The 22,689-nt window shown below is 39.8% G+C and overlaps 5 protein-coding genes across 5 annotated transcripts; all 5 read left to right on the top strand.

The window, feature by feature from the left end:
• The first annotated feature begins 6,546 nt into the window (after positions 1 to 6,546).
• LOC6498002 (odorant receptor 65a-like) lies at positions 6,547 to 8,300 on the top strand. The gene is made up of 3 exons (XM_032451549.2): positions 6,547 to 7,175; positions 7,236 to 7,759; positions 7,822 to 8,300. Exons 1-3 carry the CDS (start codon positions 7,020 to 7,022, stop codon positions 8,198 to 8,200), a joined length of 1,059 nt encoding a protein of 352 aa, XP_032307440.1. The 5' UTR covers positions 6,547 to 7,019; the 3' UTR covers positions 8,201 to 8,300.
• A 273-nt stretch (positions 8,301 to 8,573) lies between these two features.
• Positions 8,574 to 10,271, top strand: LOC116654915 (odorant receptor 65a-like). The gene is made up of 4 exons (XM_044716006.1): positions 8,574 to 8,807; positions 8,866 to 9,612; positions 9,676 to 10,039; positions 10,092 to 10,271. The coding sequence occupies exons 2-4, from the start codon at positions 9,101 to 9,103 to the stop codon at positions 10,143 to 10,145; spliced, it is 930 nt and encodes a 309-aa protein (XP_044571941.1). The 5' UTR covers positions 8,574 to 8,807; positions 8,866 to 9,100; the 3' UTR covers positions 10,146 to 10,271.
• Positions 10,272 to 10,523: 252 nt separating this feature from the next.
• LOC26515362 (odorant receptor 65a) lies at positions 10,524 to 12,073 on the top strand. The gene is made up of 4 exons (XM_032451547.2): positions 10,524 to 10,665; positions 10,728 to 11,481; positions 11,540 to 11,903; positions 11,962 to 12,073. The coding sequence occupies exons 2-4, from the start codon at positions 10,979 to 10,981 to the stop codon at positions 12,013 to 12,015; spliced, it is 921 nt and encodes a 306-aa protein (XP_032307438.2). The 5' UTR covers positions 10,524 to 10,665; positions 10,728 to 10,978; the 3' UTR covers positions 12,016 to 12,073.
• A 7,522-nt stretch (positions 12,074 to 19,595) lies between these two features.
• On the top strand, positions 19,596 to 21,039 carry LOC6498007 (lysosomal aspartic protease). The gene has a single exon (XM_001961839.3). The coding sequence runs from the start codon at positions 19,611 to 19,613 to the stop codon at positions 20,844 to 20,846; it is 1,236 nt and encodes a 411-aa protein (XP_001961875.1). The 5' UTR covers positions 19,596 to 19,610; the 3' UTR covers positions 20,847 to 21,039.
• A 155-nt stretch (positions 21,040 to 21,194) lies between these two features.
• LOC6498008 (aspartic proteinase) lies at positions 21,195 to 22,686 on the top strand. Its single transcript, XM_001961840.4, has one exon. It carries the CDS (start codon positions 21,210 to 21,212, stop codon positions 22,386 to 22,388), a length of 1,179 nt encoding a protein of 392 aa, XP_001961876.1. The 5' UTR covers positions 21,195 to 21,209; the 3' UTR covers positions 22,389 to 22,686.
• The last annotated feature ends 3 nt before the right edge of the window (positions 22,687 to 22,689 follow it).

Here is a 22,689-nt window from a genome sequence, read left to right as displayed (position 1 = left end):
ATGGATATGATGTTGTTGTATGTTGGCCGATGCGACTGCTATATCGTCGACGTAAACAAAGACAAAGTCTAAATCCCTGAATGCTGTATGCATATAGCGTTGAAATGTTTGAGCTGCGTTACACAGTCCAAATGTCATGTGTGTGAATTCAAACAGACCAAAAGGAGTTGTTATGGCCGTTTTAGGGATGTCTTTAGGTTCTATTGGAATTTGATTGTATGCGCGGTTGAGATCGATCTTGGAGAAAATAGTTTTTCCATAGAACACGTGTGTGCAATCTTGTATGTGTGGTAGTGGATACCGGTCCGGTATGGTTTGCGCATTGAGGGCGCGGTAGTCACCGCATGGTCTCCATTCACCAGTAGGTTTTCGTACCATGTGTAAAGGTGAAGCATATGGGCTTTTAGAAGGTCTGCATACTCCCATGTCCATTAAATATTGGAACTCGTTCTTTGCTGCTCGGAGTTTCTCTGGGGTCAGTCTTCGTGGTCGCGCGAAGGGTGGTGCTCCTTTGGTGTCGATGACGTGGGTGACGCTAGTTGTTGACGATGGACGATGTGTGATTGTGTTGAATTGTGTGATGTCTTTGAATTCCTCCAACAGTTGAGCGAATGCGTTGGATGTGTTGAATGTTTTAATAATTGATGAATTTTGATGTGTGTGGATACCACAGCATGTCAAGCGTGTTTTGGCATCAACTAACTTAGCCTCCTTGATGTTGACAAGAAGGTTGTAGTGGTGTAGAAAATCGGATCCAATGATTGGAGTATTGGTATCAGCAATAACGAAGTTCCAAGTGTAAGGACGACGTAGTCCTAGGTCCAGTGTCAAGCGGATGGTGCCGTATGTTTTTATTTCTGTGCCGTTCGCTGCAAAGAGTGTATGGCGATTGGCGTTTTGTATATTCTTGTGAATAGTACTGTATGGAATGATCGAAACGTCGGCTCCTGTATCGACTAAAAATTTTCTCCCAGATTGGGCGTCTGGTACAAAAAGTCGGTTGCAGTAAGAGATTCTGTGAACATTAATTTGGAATGCTTGATGATAAGAAGAGGCGAAATTACTTAATCCGTCAAGGCTGCCTCCTGATCCTCTGACGGTTGCATTTAGTTTTTTTGGTCGTCCTCGTTGAACGCTGTAAAGGAGCATGGTTGGCTGCAACGCTGTGCATCTCTGCCGTACTTGTTGTGGTACCAACACAGTTGTTGGGACGATCTATCGTTAGAAGGTGCATTGTTGCGGTAATAATTTTGGGGTCGCTGATTATTTCTGCCACGCGTTTGATTGTGATTAAGTAACTGTCCCAGTTTGTTGTTAATCTGCTGCAGAGCCTTGTCGTTATCGTCGAGTCGTTTGGTCAGCGTTATGACGCGTTCTTCTTGATGAGACTGCTGTTGTTTGCTTTTTGAAAAAGCATATACGTGGTCAGACGCATCGTCGTTTAAGGAATCCATAACCGCATCGGCTGCTTTTGCAAGTTCTGAGAGTTTGGTCTGCGGTGAGCTTCCTATCATGCCGACAATTACCGCGCGTACGGGAGGAGGCAAACGTTTGATCCAGTAGCGTCGTACTACTGATTCGTCGCAGGTTGCCTTGGTTTGCTGCAGTTGGCAGAGTAAGTGGCTTGGGCGGCTGTCGCCGAGCTGAATTCCCGTTGCAAGTCGGTCCAAACGTACCATTTCCGAGTCCGTAAACTTTGAAAGGATCGCTTCCTTTAAGGTGGAGTAAGGGGCAGTTTCGGGTGGATTGTTCACAAGATCGTGTACTTGTTCCAGGTATTTGGGGTCTGCGTAGGCGATGACTGCAGCGAACTTTTCCTGTTCTTTTCGTGCACCAAGTCCTTGTAGTGCGAACCAACTTTCTAACTTCGTGAAGAACATTTCTATGTTTGTGATTGATTGTAAATTTGGGAACGGCATCTTTCCAAATACGGATTGGATCATGGCTGTGCTAGTGAATTGCGCAGCGTCTTGCGCGTCAGCGAAGTCTTCGTTTTCGGCCATGTTGTGAAATACTTGTGTGTATGTACTCAAGACTTTGATGTGATTTGAAATTGTTCTAGTTGTCGAGGGTCACCAATTATGGAGTCTTTTATGCTCCAAATAAATATAACCACGTTGGTTAATAACTATTAATATTTATTAAAGATAACTGCATGAATAGTGTGGATACAAAGATTTGGTGGAATGTATATGTTGTCAATATTAAGATGATTTCTTGAAGAGTGAAGCTTCTTGTAGCGAGTAGTTTTTTAGTATGCCCAAAGGGATTTTAGATACTATGGCGAAAAAGAATTTATTCGTTGCAATTTCAAATTGTGTCGGTTGACTCGCCACAGCTCCATTAAGTTTGGTAACTGGAGGAACATGGACAAAAACGATGAGGATTTCAGCTTCGAATATGAGTCCTTCCTGAACAATGACAGCGAAATAAATACATAGATATGTGTATTAAATATGATTGGTTAAATATTCTCTGATTAAATATAATAAGTGTTTAATATGATTTAAAATATCATCTTTTGTGGATGATCATTTAATTGGACGGTTGAATTAAATTTTGTTGATATGGCTAAAATAAATAAAAATTTACTAAAGCATACTTTTAGTACATTTGAAAAAAATTTCGTTACGACTTATTTTCCTTAACTTTTATGTTATAGATATATTTGCTGGCATTAATTAATTAACTCGATATTGTGTCGCAAAGCTCACAAAAACAAGACAGTGTTGTACAACGAGAAATTCATATAGATTAACAGAGTGCTGTTACGCGCATGTCGCAAATATATTTTAAAAAATATTAAATTATTTCAAAATATATTTTAAAAACAAATTAAACTTTTACAAAATAATTAAATTTATTTGAATTAATGGTGCCTATTATGCTATAGGCATAGAACGATTTCAAGGAACCTTTTGCTGTGTTAACTTTAAAATAAGGAATTTTTATAATAATTTCGGCTTAATAATATTTTTTTTAAACCTGGGATATTAAAAAACAATTAACATTTCTTAGCCTTACTTACCATTCGACCTTACCCTTTTAATAAATTCTTTAAACCCTTTATAATGAAAGATAAGATACGGGGATACTTTTTTGTAAGCGTGGGGATTATTTTGGACTTGGATTGTGTATTGTAATAATTATATTTTAGAATTCTGTCCATTTATTACTAAATGTGGTTATTCTCGATTTGTTTAAATAGGGGCGCCAAAAGATTTTTTCATTAGTTCAGTCCCAAACTAAGTTTTGGCAAGGTCTTCTGGCAATATGTCTAAGTTCCTAATCCTGTTGGCCGTTCTGTGCGCTGTGGTCCTCGCTGCTGAGGCCCACCACCACCATCATCATCATCACCACCATCACCACGAGGAGGAGCAGGCCACCACCACCACCACTGCAGCCCCCACAACAACAGTTTCCTCTGCAAGTGCCAAGAAGGCGGTTCGCAAGAAGGTGGTGCACCATGTTGTCAAGAAAATCGCCTTGCATGTCCTGAAGAAGGTTTTCCACTTCATTCTCGAGGCTGAAGATTTCCCCGACCAGGACTTGGACTTCAGCTCCGAGGAGTTTGGTGACTTGATGAACCTTTCCGATTTTGACGATGACTTTTCTATAGAGAGCGAGTCCTTTGAAAACACAAACGAAATATATGCCCATAAGGAAAGCCATTTGTTGGCCAATTTTGTTAAAAAATGTTTAATAAATAAAATCTGTGTTTAAAACTATAAAAACATTCTTGTTCATTTACGAAATTTTTTATGCTTGGAAAGTGTCATAATTTTGGGGTATATTCGTAATGAACCTTTTATTTGGAGGGCTAATGTTCATTGTTATAGAGCTTTGTTTTTTATTTTTACTTAAAATAATGTATTCAGAGGAAAGCATTAATTTAAAGGTTTAAAGAGAAACCTCCATTCCCCCCGTGATGACCAAAATTATATCTGAAGACAAGGATTCTTCTCCTTTTATCTTTTCCTGCGGCATTTAGACAGAAAAATACAATATAAAAACACAGAACTAGGAATCTATCTATCTTCCACGCAATCATAGGAAATCCACGCAATCATTCCACTAATAAGAAATAGGAAATAATCTGAATTTTAGTTAATTTAATTAAATCTGAGATTTAGTTCAATATCCACTAACATATAAAATAATGATAAAAAAAAGCTTAGTTATCAAATGTTTTCTCTGCGATACAAAAGAAAGGCATAATTCTCTTTAGACTCGGTTATATAACACAAACTTAAGTGCATATGAACGGAAACAAACTAAAAGTCATCATTCTTAAAAGCCGGCAACACATTAAAAATAAAAAACTGCGTTGTATTCTCTTTAAATCATTTAAGTCCATAACATACATAGATAATTTCAGTTGGCACTCACCGTTTTTGTTATCAATGAACTGGGAAATTTGCACCTTAGTTTCTTAATGAAGTTGTGGAAAATTTTATCAAGAATCGCAATGGGCATCGCGCGTGCGCCTTCGGCTATCGATCAAATGTGATTACTTCATCCGGACATTTTTATTAATTGGCTTTTTAATCTATTTAGGGTATGTTTCAAACTGGCGATTCCATATAAATAGGCATCTGGGCCAGCCTTTCTTCAGTCCAATTTCAGACAAAGCTAAAAACATACCTCAAAAAACATGAAGTGGTTGGTCCTTTTCACCATCTTGGGTTTGGTCCTGGCTGCCCAGGCCGGCAGGAAGGCGCGCATCGCCCGTCATGTGGCCAAGAAGGTCGCCATCCACGTGATCAAGCACGAACTCAAGCACTGGGTGGGCGACGTCGTCAACTACAAGGATGCTTCTCCAGTCTACCAGCTGCCTGCCTATGGGGATGACTCCTCCGACTCCGACGATGACGGTGAGCTGAAGGAACTGAGCGTGAACCAAATCTCCATCGATGGCACCGTGGTGTCTGGCCCTGTTAAGGCCATCTCCTCCGCCGACTCAGCCACCCTCCTGGTTGCTCCTGCCGCTGCCTATGCCCAGATCAACCAGCTCATTGGCGCCGTCTTCGTCGATGGCCAGTACTACGTCCAGTGCTCCTCCGTGAAGTCCCTGCCCGTGATCACCTTCAACATCGGAGGCACCAACTACGAGGTTCCCTCCTCCGTGTACATTGAGAGCACCACCGAGGGCAAGGTCACCAGCTGCACTTCCACCTTCACCTACATTGGCACCGACTTCTGGATCCTGGGCGGCGATGTCTTCCAGGCTTAAATCTTGAAATTAAACTAAAAGAAATAACCATAAAATGTTACAAAAAAAATTTATTAATTTGAATAAAAGATGAAAAATATGCATAAAAATATATATCTATTGGTTTTATTATTAATTGAGCTATTATTTCGTTCGTTAGCTGTTTAGAGTTTTATGATTATTCATTTTATGACACGAAATCGACACATTCTTCTGTATATACCCGAAGAAATGTTATTTTTTATTTACTGCTTTGCATTTTTTTTACTTTTTCACAATCCTATACACGAATTTTTTTGAAATATTTATGCAAATATTTCTGAATAAAAAGAAATAAACTATTTCTTGATTATTATTTAAATAAGAAATTAAACTAAATTCAAGCTTGCAAGCATCATAATTGAATTACTTACAAGAAAGCTTGCAAATAAATTTTCTAATTCCTTTCTGTTAAAGATAATTCTACGACATCAGGGGTTCTTGCTTCGGATGTAAAAAGGTATTTTCGAATATAATGATTTCTAGTTTTCCGATAACGATAATTGTTTTTAAATTTATTTGAAATAGAAAATTTATTTATTTTAAAATAATAGAAAAAATAGTTGACCCACAGTATTCGGTGATTTCAATTAATAAGATATGTGCATACTTCAACGCATATTAAATTCCAATAATTAAATGTCTTAATTAAAAGTAATGGCTTACAAAAACGATAAATATCATAGCACCACCGACATGAACGAGAATTCTTGGGTTAAATCCAATTAATGCAAGGGAATTCCGTTGTCCGGTATCTTTATTAATTGGTTCGATAATACACTGACTGACCCTATAAAAACTGACCATTGGTCGAGGGTATCTTCAGTCAAGTTTCAGACTAAGTTTTGAGAACACCTCCAGCAAAGATGTCCAAGTTCGTGATCCTGTTAGCCGTCCTGTGCGTGATTGTCCTCAGCGTTGAGGCCCGTCACCACCGCCACCACGAGGAGAAGCACAAGGCTCAGCCTACTCCCGCTGAGGAAGCTGCCAAGAAGGCCAGGCACGAGGCTCGCAAGAAGCTAATCCGCCACATTGCCAAGAAGGTTGCCCTGCACGTCCTGAAGGCAGGACTCCGTGCTATGTTCCTGGATGTCAACGACTTCCCCGACCAGGATCTGGACTTCAGCTCCGAGGAACTTGGTGACTGGATGAACGATTCCGAAATTGATGATGACTTTTCTTTCGAGCACGAGCACTTCGTGAACAAGGTTAACGAAATCTACGCCCATTAAATGACAATGAGTATTAAACGAAAATAAATATTGAATAGAGCATACATGATTACCGTCTCCATTTTTTAATGTCCTTTAAAACCTCCACATTAGTATTTGCTAAATTGATAATCGACTACTCCACGGCAGAAAGCCAACCCCTTTCATGAAAAAATATTATTATATAATATATTCCTTGATATTATTCTATGCGAACTTGGAACAAAAAGCAGCTGCTTATTTCTTGTACAGCAATTATAATTATGAGACACAACTTGTACATATATGAAAAAGCAATAAATACGCAGTTGTAATCAGTCTAGCAAGGGAACTGGATTAAAGTCGGACAAAATATAAAAAATGACGATTAAGGAGAATTTCAAAAACCTAATGGGGATATTTATTGAAGCATTGATAGTTTTCAAGGACCCTCACAGGAGTCCGTCGCACACCGTCGCCTACTTCGACCGAGCCCAAATGAAGTTTGTTTCGCGAAACTCTTAAGGCAAAAGAATGTATCAAAATAAAAGTACTTTTAAAGAGCATTTGGATTCTACATGAACTCTGAGGAACGTCGCAAGCCTTTGCTGTTGGCCTGGAATTATTTTTTCATGTTCCAAATGATGATGAACATGGCATCCTTTACATATGGACTTTTTGAGTCGCTGGATGACATAGTTCTCCTTGGCCGGGACCTCGCTTTTATAATAGCAGTGCGATAAACTACAATGCAATATAAAGAATGTTTAATTTAAATTTTCATTGAGTTTCAGATATTTTTTGAAATATTTAAAATGATCCACTTCTCTGTTCAAGTTGACGAAATCGATAAATTGATCAATGGCCTGGAAAGGTGCTATCGATGGGAAACAAAAGGACCTGTTCGGAATGAAGTTGTTTCAATTAAAAGATGGCACTTGCTGCTTCCCGCTGCCGTAATGGGAGCCTGGTTAATTTTGGTCATCTCTTTCACTTTTATAATGATTTCAACGCCTTTTTGGGTGGAGTCCCAGAAACTGCCCTTCCACGTGGCCTATCCTTTCGATTTGCACAATCCATCCAAGCACCCAATCGCACACGCTCTTATTTTTGCATCCCATGGTTGCATTACATTTTATAGCTTAATCTGGGTAGTTCTTGCTGACGTGCTGGCTGGTTCAATATTCTTTGAGTTGACATCCGACTTAAAGATCCTGTGTCTCCAGCTGCGCTTCTTGAACCAATACTGTGGATGTGATGATGTTATGCTGGACAAGGAAGTTAATCGGTTAGCTTTGTTTCATCAGCAGATAATTTGGTTAGTCAAAAAATTAGTAAAAGTTATATTAAGGAATAATAATTGTATATTATATATTGTAGCCTTGTTGACAGATCCAACGAAATTTTCAATGGCGCCTTAACAATGCAACTGATGGTGATTTTCCTACTGATTTCCCTGTCGGGATTTGAAGCAATGGTTTCCAGGCACGACCACGAAGTGGTTGCCGAGTACTTGGTCTTGATGGTTATGGCCCTGAGCCACCTCTCTTGCTGGTCCAAGTTCGGGGATCTTCTGTCCCAAGAGTCCATGGAAGTGGCAGTGGCTGCCTACGATGCCTATGACCCAACAAGGGGCGACAAAAGTGTCCACCAACGGTTGGGGCTTATAATTCTAAGGGCACAGAAGCCTCTGTCCATCAAAAGCAGAATCTTACCGCCTTTTACCTTGGTCAACAACTTGGCTGTAAGTATACTTTAATTTATAAATTATATACCGTTTTTAAATATTTTACTTTGCAGGTCCTTAATCAGTGCTATAGAATCTTTACCTTTTTGATGCAAACAATGAAATAAATAATTTAAAGAACCATTTCTTTTTTAAAATTGTAATATTAAGGATCCTAAGAAGTTACCTAAGGTTACTCTTAAAGAGGGATCTTACCAAAAAAAAAATTGTCGTAAATTTAAAAATATGAAGACTTTTAAAAATCAGACTATAGATATACTATTGATATAATAAAGACAAGAAAACAACCGTCTATGATTGCTAAAGAAGTAATAGCTAAGTTATTACAAAGCCTATGAGAATTTGTAATGAGGAGCAGCTGCTAATTTCTCGTACCCTGTTGCAGTAATGAGTAATAAGGTCTTATATGTTTATTTAATTGAATGCATTATAAGAATGTACTCAGTTACAGTTGGCATTTCAACAGGACTAGAATTAAATCGGACAAGTTGCTAACAATGTTGATTAAGGAGCATTTTAGGAGCCTCTCAGGCGTACTTATTGAGGCATGGATTTGTTTTAAAGACCCCCAGAGGACTCCATCGCACACCATCGCCTATTTGGACCGCGATCAAATGAAGTTGGTTCCTCGTGATTACAAAAGTAAATATGTTGATGTTAGAATTTTACCTTCAAAGAGCATTTGGATTCTACATGAACTCTGAGGCACATTGTAAGCGATTCCTGCTGGCTTGGAATTACTTTTTCGTCGCTATGATGTCGGTGACCATGATATCTTTTTGCTATGGACTATTTGAGTCCCTAGATGACATTGTACTCCTTGGTAGGGATCTCGCCTTTACAATAGCAGTAAGATAAAAAATATGGCATTTCATTTTTCATTAACATTTTCAATTTCAGTTTTTTTTTGTAATGTTTAAAATGATTCACTTTTGGATTAATGCCGATAAAATCGATCAAATTATCGATGATCTGGAAAAGTTTTATAGATGGGAAACAAAAAGTCCAGTTCAGAAGGAAATTCTGTCGATAAAACGATGGCACTTTCTAGTTCCTGCTGCCCTAATGGGAACATGGTTATTCTTGGTCACCTCTTTCAACCTTATTATGGTTTCAACGCCATTTTGGGTGGAGTCTCAGAAGCTGCCCTTCCACGTGGCCTATCCATTCGAATTGCACAATCCATCAAAGCACCCAATCACGCACGCCCTTGTTTTTATATCTCAAGGTTATATCACGATTTACAGCTTAATCTGGATAGTTTTTGGTGAATTTCTGTCCGGTTCAATTTACGTTGAGTTAACTTCTTCTCTGAAGGTCCTGTGTATTGAGCTGCGGTCTCTGCACCTATACTGTGGCTCTAGTAACGTCCTGTTTGATAGAGAAGTAAATCGGTTAGCTTTATTTCATCAGCAGATAATCTGGTTAGTCTAAATACTGATGATACCTATAACAGGATATAATAATAGAATGCTATATCATTACAGCCTTGTTGACCGAGCCAACCAAGTTTTTAATGGTGCATTGACTATGCAGCTAGTGGTGAATTTCCTACTAATTTCCTTGGCAGGATTTGAGGCTATGGTTTCCAGGCACGACAGCGAAGTGGTTGCCGAGTACATGGTCCTGATAGTCATGGCTCTGGGACACCTCTCCTGCTGGTCAAAGTTCGGCGATTTCCTGTCCCAAGAATCCATGGAAGTGGCAGTGGCTGCCTACGAAGCGTACGATCCAACTAGAGGCAATAAAAGTGTCCACCAGAGGTTGGGACTAATAATCCTTAGGGCACAAAAACCATTGGCCATTGCCAGCAGATTCTTGCCGCCGTTTAATTTGGTCAATAATTTGGCTGTAAGTAAAAATTATATATATTAATTCTTTAAACAAGTTTTTTATTCTTCAGGTCCTAAATCAGTGCTATAGAATTTTTACCTTTCTGATGCAAACAATGGAGTAGACTTATTAAGTCTAAATTTTGTTTAATTAAAATATTATTATTAAATGAAACTATTTCATGATGCACTAGTCTCACAAATTGTATTATTTCATTATAAGAGGTTTTAGAAGTTCGCCCACATATTCACCGGAGATCACCTGATAAAATATTAAAAATATTATTAAATAAATACATGCATCCATAATTTATTGAAAACATCTTTAAGATAATAATAACTAGAGAGTAATTGCTAATGATTAAACTTTCTGAAATTATTTGCACGTGCGAATTTTTAATAGGAAGCAGGTGTCAATTTTCCCCAACGGAATTACTGTAATAAACATAAATGTATAAAAACGCTGAGCCTATAAATTCAAAACAGTCTTAGTTTGAATGTGCTGCAGATTGGTTTATAAATGGAAGTGAAAGTGATTTTCTTTAAAAATCTTTTGGGTCCATTTCACGAAGGATGGTTAATTCTAAGGAACTCCTTGGAGAAACCTTCACACACTTTCGCATATTTTAATCGTGGTCAAATGAAGTATGTATGACAATATTTCAAATTTTCAAAACAATCCCACTAAAATTATATTTATATTAAAGAGCCATGGGTTTCTACATGAGCGCTGAAAAGCGTCATCAGCCTTTGATGGTGGCCTGGCATTATTTTTTCTTGTTTCAGATAACAATTAGTTTGGCATCCTTGGGCTATGGTATATTGGAGTCCCTTGACGACATTGTGCGCTTGGGTCAGGATATGGCCTATACTATATCAGTGCGACAAATCAACGTTAACCTAATTACTTACTTTATAAAAAATTTCCTTATTTCAGACTTTTTACATATACTTTAAAATGGTATGGTTTACCATTTATGCGGATGATATCGACGAGGTAATTGAAAGCCTGGAGAAGTGCAATCGACGGGAAAGAAAAGGTCCTGGTCTGGAGGATATCCGATATATGAAACGATGGATATTTTTGTTGCTTTCTGGCCTAATGGCACTGTGGTTATTTCTGATTGTTTCTTTCATCATGATAATGATCTCGGCACCTTTTTGGTTGGAATCCCAAAATCTACCATTCCACGTGGCCTATCCATTTGATTTGCACGATCCATCCAAGCATCCGATATGTCATATCATTATTTTTGTTTCTCAAAGTTGCATTATGCTGTACGCGTTGATTTGGACACTATTTGCCGAACAACTGTCTGTTACCATATATTCCGAATTGACTTCTGACCTGAAGACCCTTTGTATGGAGCTACGTATTGTTCAAGAACGTTGTAATGGAAATGCCAGTCTGTTGGCCGACGAAGTATATGATTTTGCCAAGTTCCACCAGCGGATTATCAGGTTGGAACATCTATATAATAGATAAAAAACGGTTTATTATTTTCAATAATTTTTCCAGCATTACTGACCGTTCAAATGAGGTCTTCAATGGAGCCTTTACCATGCAACTGATCGTCAATTTCTTACTAATTTCGCTGTCGGTCTTCGAAGCCATGGTTTTTTGGCACGACCCTAAAGTAGCAGCTGAGTACTTGGTTCTGATGGTAATGGCCTTAAGCCACCTATCGTACTGGTCAAAATTCGGAGATATGTTGACTCAGGAGTCCCTGGAAGTGGCAGTGGCTGCATACGAAGCCTATGATCCTACTTACGGTTTCAGAAGCACCCACACGATCATCTGGCTTATTATCCAAAGGGCCCAAACACCTTTATCCGTTAAATGCAGACTCTTTCCGCCTTTCAATTTGGAAAACAACTTGGCTGTAAATAAATATTGATATAGTATACATATTAAAATGTAAATAATATTCTACTTAACAGGTTTTAAAACAGTGCTATGGAATCTTTAACTTTTTGCTAAAAACTATGAAATAGATAACCCGCAATTATTATTATAGTATTAAACTTGGACTACAAAATTTTAAATATTGAACATTTTAACCATCGACCAAAATTAAAAAAACATAATTTTTTAATAAAAGTTTCAAATAAAGAGCCTCCTGCACTTAAAAATATTTATCAGAAATGGAAAAAATATTACTTAAGCTGTTTCTTAACCTTCAAATTAAACCCCTGTTTCCTTTAATTTTCATAAACATTTTTAAATACCTGATAAAATTATATAAATATAATAGATATGTTATCAATGAATGGAAAAATTGTCTGAAATCTCTTTAGACTATCGATCAATTATATACCTTTATTCGGAACTTTTTATCAATGTGCTTTGTAATCATTTTAGGGTCAGTTTCAACCTGGCGCTTTTATATAAAAAGGTGTGTCTGTTTTCTTTTCTTCAGTCCAATTTCCGACTAAGCTAAACACATACTCCCTAAACATGAAGTGGTTGGTTCTTTTCACCATCTTGGGTTTGGTCCTGGCTGCCCAGGCCGGCAGGAAGGCACGCATTGCCCGCCACATTGCCAAGAAGGTTGCCATCCATGTGATCAAGCATGAGATCAGACACTGGGTGGGCGACGTTGTCAACTACCAGAACGGTACCGCTGTTTACCACTCAGCTGACTCAGATGACTCGTCCGTCGAGGATGGTGAACTTAAGGAACTTAGCGTGAGCCAAATCAGCCTGGACAACACCGTGGTGTCCGGCCCCGTGAAGGCCATCTCCTTCGCCGACGCTACTTCCCTGCTGGTGGCTCCCGCCGAAGCCTACGCCCAGATCAACAAGCTGATTGGCGCCGTCTTCGTCGATGGAGAGTACTACGTCCAGTGCTCCTCCGTGAAGTCTCTGCCCGTGATCACCTTCACCATCGGAGGCACCAACTACGAGGTTCCCTCCTCCGTGTACATCGAGAGCACCACCGAGGGCAAGGTCACCAGCTGCACCTCCACCTTCACCTACATTGGCACCGACTTCTGGATCCTGGGCGGCGATGTCTTCCAGGCTTAGATATCCTCGGAGTTGGATTCGATTCGACCTATAATATTCATTCTTTTATTAACGACTTAAAAAACTGAATTCAAAAATAAAAAAATAAATGATTAATATTTTATACTGCTAAAATAATATAACGTTTGTGTTATTCATTCTAAAATGAAAGTAAGTATGTTTTAGTAAGAAACTAAAACTAAAGTAGTTAAAGTTGTATAGGTTTAATAGATTTAATAGTCTAAATTTAGACTCTAAAAAGATTTAAGATATCGTTGCAGATTTTTTACCAGCAGAATAAATGCATTTTAATGACTTTTTCAGCCTGTAAGAATGCTATTATTTCTTAAGATCTTTTATTGTTTTGTATTATATTGTTTTGTAAACATTTGTCTTCAAATACATAATACAACAGTTTTGTAATAAATTCCTCTACTTCAGTACTTATTTTATTTGCAACTTGAATCTTACGTTGTAAGAAAATAACTTGTATGCCAGCTGCGTTTATTAAAATATTGTGATAAGAAATTATTGCAAATTTACCAAATTTATCTGAAAAAAAGTATAAAAAGCTATAAAAAGATCAGTTTCAGTACTTCTTATCAACATGTTCAATTATCTAGTCCATTTGGTCATCTTCGCCGTCTTCAGTGTGGAGGCACGAACCGCAGGCAACGGAGCAGAGTCCAACCGGACTTTTGAATGGATATTGATAACACCGTTTAAAAGGTGATCGTAAAATATGTGTATACAAAAATAAAGAGAGCTATATTAATATTCAAATATGTCTTTTTTTAAATGGCAATAAATGGTGCTTCTGAAGAATAGGTCGACAAAATTTTGTAAACAGGTACATATATATCGGCACCTTGAATATATAAAAGACACAAAATATTCAATAATGTTTTAGCTTAGAAGTGAAATTTAGTGAAAACCAAGAACTACGCTCCTAACAACAAAATATAAAATATATTGTTTCCTTTTTGGGACCCACGAATATTGTACCTAGAATCTTCATCTTCAAGCAAATTGGTTTAAAATTAAGTAGGTTAAAATATTTACACGTTTATTGAAATTTTAGACCACCTAGATTCCTAACAATATTCCTTTCTAAATAAAAAAATTAAATAAAATTTTAAATTAAATTCTATGTCGATAATTTTTCCAATTAAGCATATTTCGTGTTTAATATTCAAATAGTTTGGCTCTGCTATCTTCAAAATCGTTGCTGGTAAAGTATATGGAAATACCAAATATAATCTCTGAGCATTTATCAACCACTTAAAAACATTCCCGTAATCTTGAAATGAATTTAAAAGAAACTAACGGACTTATTGATATTTTACCGGATCTTGCGGCTTTGTATTACTTACATATACTATATCTATGTCCGGCACAATTTATCCAGGTGTTTGATAATTAAAATGACCAACCTGGAGGAATCGTATAAATAGTCAGGGGAACAAGTTATTCTTCAGTTGATTTCCTGGTCTAGCCGAGAAATATCTAACGAAAAATGTTCAAGTTCCTAGTTCTGTTGGCCATCTTCGCCGTCTTCAGTGTAGAGGCACGTCGGGAGGAGCACCACCACGACGTCCGCCGGGCTGTGGAGCACCATGTGGCCCGCAGAGTCGCCATGGGGGTCCTTCGCCGCGCCCTCCCCATGATGATCATGGAGACGGAGAACTCTCCCGCCGTGGACTCCGAACTGAGCCCTGTTGATGACTCCGCTGTTGAGAACCTCAGCCTTCGCAGGAGGATTGCTTGGCACATCATCCGTCACTACGTCCTCGCTGAGGACTCCTCCGCTGACGACTCTGAACTGTCGGCCGATCATGACTCCGCTGTTGAGAACTTGAGCCTTCGCCGTAAGATTGCTTGGCACATCATCCGTCACTACATCCTCGCTGAGGACTCCCCCGCCGATGATTCCGAACTGTCCGCCGATCATGACTCCGCTGTTGAGAACCTGAGCCTTCGCCGAAGGATTGCCTGGCACATCATCCGTCACTACGTCCTCGCTGAGGACTCTTCCGCCGACGACTCCGAATTGTCCCCCGACAATGACTCCTCTGTTGAGAACCTCAGCCTTCGCAGGAGGATTGCCATGCACATCATCCGTCACTACATCCTTGCTGAGGACTCCACCGCCGCCGACTCTGAACTGTCCCTCGCTGATGACTCCGATATCGAGAACCTTAGCCTGCGTAGGATGATTATCAGGCACATTATCCGCCACTACGCTAGAAAATTGTAAAATAGAAATATAAATGCAATGAAAATAAAAATATAAAAATATGATTCCAAAATATCAAAAATGTTTTCAAATTTTATAGAATATGATCATTGATTTAAAGTTTTAGTATATAGTACTTTATGTAATTTCAAATATGTATAATAATGAAAGGCATACCTTAAACATTACCTTTAACACTCCTTGCAAAATTCGGTTATTAATGAGGGCAAAATTTTTGATCGCTATTTTTCAAAATTTTCCGATGGAACCCCTTGTAAAATTCGGTTATTAACAAATGGCCCCAAACAATCGCTGTATCTTAGTCAATTTTCATCCGATTCTGGAGCGGAGTACGGCAAACGATTTGTATTTCGATTCCAAATCAATCTACATCAAAACATGAGGGCAAAATTTTTTATCGCTATTTTTTAAAATTTTCCGATGGAACCCCTTGCAAAATTCGGTTATTAACAAATGGCCCCAAACAATCGATGTATCTTTGTCAATTTTCATCCGATTCTGGAGCAGAATGCGGCAAACGATTTGTGTTTCGATTCCAAATCAATCTACATCAAAACATGAGGGCCAAATTTTTGATCGCTATTTTTTAAAATTTTCCGATGGAACCCCTTGCAAAATTCGGTTATTAACAAATGGCCCCAAACAATCGCTGTATCTTTGTCAATTTTCATCCGATTCTGGAGCGGAATGCGGCAAACGATTTGTGTTTCGATTTCAAATCAATCAAAACGTCAAAACACGACTGCAAGATTGAGAAAAAAAATTAAACGATCAATTTATTAGTTTAATAAGTTGAAAACCAACTTTATAGAATATTATTCTTAGTAATGCTGCTTTGGGGGTGGAATAAAACGAACAATTACATTTTTCCATAATTACTAAAAACTTGGGAACTTGAGTTTCTATAAACTAATATTAACTAAAATGATAAGGGCCAAAAATCTTTTTGCCGTAAGCCAGGCGTTATCAAAAAATCAAAGAACTTGCCCTTAATCCTGAGTTTATTGTGCACGAAACTTACCGACATCGATTTTTTTTCAAAATGCCGTTGACCGGACTTTGCGGCTTTGAATTGCTCACTAATGTTATATCTATGTCCGGCCCATTTCATCCAGGTGTATGATAATCAAAATATCTAACCTGGAGAAATCGTATAAATAGTCAGGGGAACAAGTTATTCCTCAGTTGATTTCCTGGTCTAGCCGAGAAATATCTAACGAAAAATGTTCAAGTTCCTAGTTCTGTTGGCCATCTTCGCCGTCTTCAGTGTGGAGGCACGTCGGGAGGAGCACCACCACGACGTCCGCCGGGCTGTGGAGCACCATGTGGCCCGCAGAGTCGCCATGGGGGTCCTTCGCCGCGCCCTCCCCATGATGATCATGGAGACGGAGAACTCTCCCGCCGTTGACTCCGAACTGAGCCCTGTTGATGACTCCGCTGTTGAGAACCTCAGCCTTCGCAGGAGGATTGCTTGGCACATCATCCGTCACTACGTCCTCGCTGAGGACTCCTCCGCTGACGACTCTGAGCTGTCGGCCGATCATGACTCCGCTGTTGAGAACTTGAGCCTTCGCCGTAAGATTGCTTGGCACATCATCCGTCACTACATCCTCGCTGAGGACTCCTCCGCCGATGATTCCGAACTGTCCGCCGATCATGACTCCGCTGTTGAGAACCTGAGCCTTCGCCGAAGGATTGCCTGGCACATCATCCGTCACTACGTCCTCGCTGAGGACTCTTCCGCCGACGACTCCGAATTGTCCCCCGACAATGACTCCTCTGTTGAGAACCTCAGCCTTCGCAGGAGGATTGCCATGCACATCATCCGTCACTACATCCTTGCTGAGGACTCCACCGCCGCCGACTCTGAACTGTCCCTCGCTGATGACTCCGATATCGAGAACCTTAGCCTGCGTAGGATGATTATCAGGCACATTATCCGCCACTACGCTAGAAAATTGTAAAATACAAAATATAAATGCAATGAAATAAAAATATAAAAATATGATTCCAAAATATCAAAAATGTTTTCAAATTTTATATAATATGATCATTGATTTAAAGTTTTAGTACATAGTACTTTATGTAATTTCAAATATGCATAATAATGAAAGGCATACCTTAAACATTACCTTTAACACTCCTTGCAAAATTCGGTTATTAATGAGGGCAAAATTTTTGATCGCTATTTTTCAAAATTTTCCGATGGAACCCCTTGTAAAATTCGGTTATTAACAAATGGCCCCAAACAATCGCTGTATCTTAGTCAATTTTCATCCGATTCTGGAGCGGAGTACGGCAAACGATTTGTATTTCGATTCCAAATCAATCTACATCAAAACATGAGGGCAAAATTTTTTATCGCTATTTTTAAAAATTTTCCGATGGAACCCCTTGCAAAATTCGGTTATTAACAAATGGCCCCAAACAATCGCTGTATCTTAGTCAATTTTCATCCGATTCTGGAGCGGAGTACGGCAAACGATTTGTATTTCGATTCCAAATCAATCTACATCAAAACATTAGGGCAAAATTTTTGATCGCTATTTTTTAAAATTTTCCGATGGAACCCCTTGCAAAATTCGGTTATTAACAAATGGCCATAAACAATCGCTGTATCTTTGTCAATTTTCATCCGATTTTGGAGCGGAATACGGCAAACGATTTGTATTTCGATTCAAAAGCAATCAAAACATCAAAACACGACTGCAAGAAAAAAAATTAAAGGATCAATTTATTAGTTTAATAAGTTGAAAACAAACTTTATAGAATATTATTCTTAGTAATGCTGCTTTGGGGGTGGAATAAAACGAACAATTACATTTTTCCATAATTACTAAAAACTTGGGAACTTGAGTTTCTATAAACTAATATTAACTAAAATGATAAGGGCCAAACAACTTTTTGCCGTAAGCCAGGCGTTATCAAAAAATCAAAGAACTTGCCCTTAATCCTGAGTTTATTGTGCACGAAACTTACCGACATCGATTTTTTTTCAAAATGCCGTTGACCGGACTTTGCGGCTTTGAATTGCTCACTAATGTTATATCTATGTCCGGCCCATTTCATCCAGGTGTATGATAATCAAAATATCTAACCTGGAGAAATCGTATAAATAGTCAGGGGAACAAGTTATTCCTCAGTTGATTTCCTGGTCTAGCCGAGAAATATCTAACGAAAAATGTTCAAGTTCCTAGTTCTGTTGGCCATCTTCGCCGTCTTCAGTGTGGAGGCACGTCGGGAGGAGCACCACCACGACGTCCGCCGGGCTGTGGAGCACCATGTGGCGCGCAGAGTCGCCATGGGGGTCCTTCGCCGCGCCCTCCCCATGATGATCATGGAGACGGAGAACTCTCCCGCCGTTGACTCCGAACTGAGCCCTGTTGATGACTCCGCTGTTGAGAACCTCAGCCTTCGCAGGAGGATTGCTTGGCACATCATCCGTCACTACGTCCTCGCTGAGGACTCCTCCGCTGACGACTCTGAGCTGTCGGCCGATCATGACTCCGCTGTTGAGAACTTGAGCCTTCGCCGTAAGATTGCTTGGCACATCATCCGTCACTACATCCTCGCTGAGGACTCCTCCGCCGATGATTCCGAACTGTCCGCCGATCATGACTCCGCTGTTGAGAACCTGAGCCTTCGCCGAAGGATTGCCTGGCACATCATCCGTCACTACGTCCTCGCTGAGGACTCTTCCGCCGACGACTCCGAATTGTCCCCCGACAATGACTCCTCCGTTGAGAACCTCAGCCTTCGCAGGAGGATTGCCATGCACATCATCCGTCACTACATCCTTGCTGAGGACTCCACCGCCGACGACTCTGAACTGTCCCTCGCTGATTACTCCGACATCGAGAATCTTAGCCTGCGTAGGATGATTATCAGGCACATTATCCGCCACTACGCTAGAAAATTGTAAAATACAAAATTTAAATGCAATAAAAATAAAAATATAAAAAAAAATATTCAAAAAAAAACCTTGCTTTCGAAGGACTTCCCCGCCTCTTATTCAGAGAGAGACGACTACGCTATTGGAAACCTCTGCCGCTGCAAAGTTTTCCGCTGCAAAGCTCGAAAGTTTTCTAAAGTCATTTTAGTTTTTCTGACATTTTCCCAATTAGTTATTCCGTCTTTTTTGGTTTTGGGAACACCCCCCAAATTAAGAACTGTTGGGTTTATCGCGTGTGAAATTCTTGGATGGTGTGAGGCGATTGAGCCACTCAGCTGCAGAGCTCCATTTATCTGAGTGAAGCAAGCCGAGGTGTAGAGCTATAAATACGTGACTGAATAGGCCTCAGGTCATAAACGAAAAGTCCGACCACGATGGTCAAGTCGAAGTGTTGTAAGCTGGTGTTTTGGATGGCATTGGTGGTTCTCCTAGCCTCCAAAGTGGAGGCCCGCAAGCGCCTCAAGGTTGGGATACACAAAAATCCTCAGTCTAGTCATCAAAATGTGGAACACGAACTCAAGTCCTTGTCGGTAAAACATAATGTGAAGAGCACGAAAGTACTCTCAGCGACGGAAGCTCCTTTGAAATCAAAGACCCAGGACGCAGGATCTAGTGCTGCCAGCCTGAGCAATTATTACAATACGGCTTATTCTGTAGCTGTGGAGATAGGCAATCCGCCCCAGAAGTTTACTCTGCTGATAGATACAGGATCCTCGAATCTTTGGGTGCCATCCATTAAGTGTCCAGCCACTGATAGGACCTGTGCCAATCACAACAAGTACAATTCCGCGGCATCCAGCACATTTGTGGCAAATAATACGAACTTTAACATTGACTATGGCTCCAATTCGGGGGGTTCAGTGGCTCTATCCGGTTTCCTGTCCCAGGACACAGTGACGATAGCGGGTTTGCCCATCAAGAATCAAGTATTTGCCGAGATCACTGAGGAACCGGAGAACCCCTTCCTCAACGCCCCCTATGATGGCCTTCTGGGCCTGGCCTATTCCGAGATATCCATTGGCGGGGTAACCCCACCGTTTTATAATTTAATCCAACAAGGCCTCATCAAGAAGCCAGTCTTCTCCATTTATCTCAACAGAAACGGCACAAGTGCCATTACCGGTGGTGAGCTTATTTTAGGAGGCATCGATTCGGGTCTTTTTAGAGGATGTTTGACCTACGTACCGGTCTCCACCCAGGGCTATTGGCAATTCACAATGGGCAGTGCCGACATAAATGGCACAAACTTTTGCAACAAATGCGAGGCCATACTCGATGTGGGCACCTCTCTGATGGTGATTCCCCAAAATGCCCTAACCAAAGTCAACCAGATATTGGAGGTACTGAACCCGAAAGAAACCAACGGCGTATTTTTAGTGGACTGTGCCAAAATCCCCAACTTCCCGGACATAATCTTTAACATTGGACGCAAGGATTTTCCACTAAAGTCAAGTGATTATGTGCTCCGATATGGTAATACGTGTGTTTCGAGCTTTACGAGCTTAGAGGGCCTTGATTTCATTATTCTCGGCGAACCTTTCATGGGTGCTTACTACACAGTCTACGATTTGGGCTACAATATGCTCGGACTTGCCCCAGCACTGCATTGATCTTTGAATCTCTCTGTTATTAATATACCACAGTTTTTCTTACAGATTTCTAACCATAACTATAAGAAAATTTCAATTTTATTAATTTAAAACAACTACGAACTACAAATACTGCAGAGATAACATTTTAATATGTGTATATTATAACTTTTTGTATTTTGTATTAATAAATTCCTTACCCCTTTGAAAGCGACTGAAGTGGTTTCAATGAATTAATAATATTACCCACAAATCACATAGTTCCAGTGGCATGTTTCAGTGGCTGACTTTACGTGTGAATGCCAATAAATAAGAGTGCAATTGATAAAGTTGGAGAACTATAAATACTGCCACTTGCAGTGAAAATAAAACCAGTAACTGGCCATGGATTTACGTGTGATTATCCTACTCGTCTGCCTGATTGCCTTGGTCTCCGCCAAAATACATAGGTTCAGTTTAAAAAAGCGTAGTCGTCGAACCCAAAAGTTTCCACATCTAAAACAACTCAGGATCGATCGGAATGAGTTGAGAAGTAAATTCGGGTTTACGCCACTTCGTACGGTTAACGCGGTGGAAGAAAGTGGTGATGGCAGTGGTGGTGCTGTGATTGCCGAGGCCCTAGTGAACTCCTACGACACAAACATCTACGGGGTCATCAACATCGATGGCCAGGAGTTCACTGTACAGTTCGACACGGGCTCCTCGGACTGCTGGGTGCCCAGTCGTCATTGTACATTTTGCAAGAAGACCTGCGGCAACAGCGTGTTCCAGGAATCAAAGTCCAAACATTTCCGTCGGATGAACCGTCCTTTTAGCATTACCTACGGAAGTGGATCGGTCAAGGGAATGGTCCACTCGGATGTGCTTACCATAGGGGATCTGAAGATTGAAAATCAGGGCTTGGGATTCGTCAATAGCTCTACGACCTGCTCGGTTTTCGATGGGATATGTGGAATGGCATTTCCCGCGCTCTCCCGCACCAAGTCGACGCCCATAGTCCAGAACATGATTGCCCAAAATTTGCTGAAGCAACCGGTATTCTCGTTCTACATGAAAAGCGGCTCCAGCGACGGTGGCTCACTGATCCTCGGCGGCACCAACTCCAGCCTCCACTACGGTCCACTGACCTACACAAACGTAACCGAGGACAAGTACTGGACCTTCCACATGGACTTTATCGGCATTCATGACTCGGATACAAAGCGCTGCCCATTGGGATGCAAGGCTATCTTGGACTCTGGCACTTCCCTGATCGCGGGTCCTGCCGCCGATATAGTCCATCTCAATGAGGCCATCGGAGCCCAATACGATTCGACCTACGATCTCTGGACGGTTAATTGCTTAGAAATTGAAAAGCTCCCTAATGCAGAGATCGGCATCGAGGATAAGGTATTCTACATAAAGCCCCAAACCTATGTGATTGTCTACGAGGACATTTGCTTGTCGGGATTCATGGATATGCGGGGTCTGACCTATTGGATTCTGGGCGATGTTTTCATGAGGGACAACTACTCAGTGTTCGATGTGGAGAATAAAAGAATTGGCATAGCACCTGCTGTTTAAATAATATGTTTTTAGTTCAGTTTTAATTTCAGTCAAGTATAATATTTGATTTTATGTTTTAAAATTGTATTACATTCAATAATTTAAAAAAAATTGTATAAATTGTAGAGAAAATTAAAATTAATTAAAAGTAATTTGATTTTGAAGTTTTGAGTCGGTATTCTCTTTCTTAATTATAATTTATCAGTTTAAAATTAATGAATATAATTACATATAATGCATTTTCTTTTTAAAAAATAGACATATTTAAAATTTTTTTACACCAAAAGTTTTAAAGTAATTAAAGAGATTGAATGAATTA

This window comes from Drosophila ananassae, chromosome 3R, assembly GCF_017639315.1.
Source record: "Drosophila ananassae strain 14024-0371.13 chromosome 3R, ASM1763931v2, whole genome shotgun sequence".
NCBI lineage: Eukaryota > Metazoa > Arthropoda > Insecta > Diptera > Drosophilidae > Drosophila > Drosophila ananassae.
This window is presented reverse-complemented; position numbering and strand designations above follow the sequence as displayed.

Bases quoted from the DNA above. Each gene is read 5' to 3' on its own strand.
- LOC6498002 (XM_032451549.2), top strand. From the start codon at position 7,020: ATGAACTCTGAGGAACGTCGCAAGCCTTTGCTGTTGGCCTGGAATTAT. The intron at 7,176-7,235 runs GTGCGATAAACT...ATTGAGTTTCAG, and splicing joins ACCTCGCTTTTATAATAGCA to ATATTTTTTGAAATATTTAA. The intron at 7,760-7,821 runs GTTAGTCAAAAA...TATATATTGTAG, and splicing joins TTTCATCAGCAGATAATTTG to CCTTGTTGACAGATCCAACG.
- LOC116654915 (XM_044716006.1), top strand. From the start codon at position 9,101: ATGTTTAAAATGATTCACTTTTGGATTAATGCCGATAAAATCGATCAA. The intron at 9,613-9,675 runs GTTAGTCTAAAT...ATATCATTACAG, and splicing joins TTTCATCAGCAGATAATCTG to CCTTGTTGACCGAGCCAACC. The intron at 10,040-10,091 runs GTAAGTAAAAAT...TTTATTCTTCAG, and splicing joins ATTTGGTCAATAATTTGGCT to GTCCTAAATCAGTGCTATAG.
- LOC26515362 (XM_032451547.2), top strand. From the start codon at position 10,979: ATGGTATGGTTTACCATTTATGCGGATGATATCGACGAGGTAATTGAA. The intron at 11,482-11,539 runs GTTGGAACATCT...TAATTTTTCCAG, and splicing joins TTCCACCAGCGGATTATCAG to CATTACTGACCGTTCAAATG. The intron at 11,904-11,961 runs GTAAATAAATAT...TCTACTTAACAG, and splicing joins ATTTGGAAAACAACTTGGCT to GTTTTAAAACAGTGCTATGG.
- LOC6498007 (XM_001961839.3), top strand. From the start codon at position 19,611: ATGGTCAAGTCGAAGTGTTGTAAGCTGGTGTTTTGGATGGCATTGGTG.
- LOC6498008 (XM_001961840.4), top strand. From the start codon at position 21,210: ATGGATTTACGTGTGATTATCCTACTCGTCTGCCTGATTGCCTTGGTC.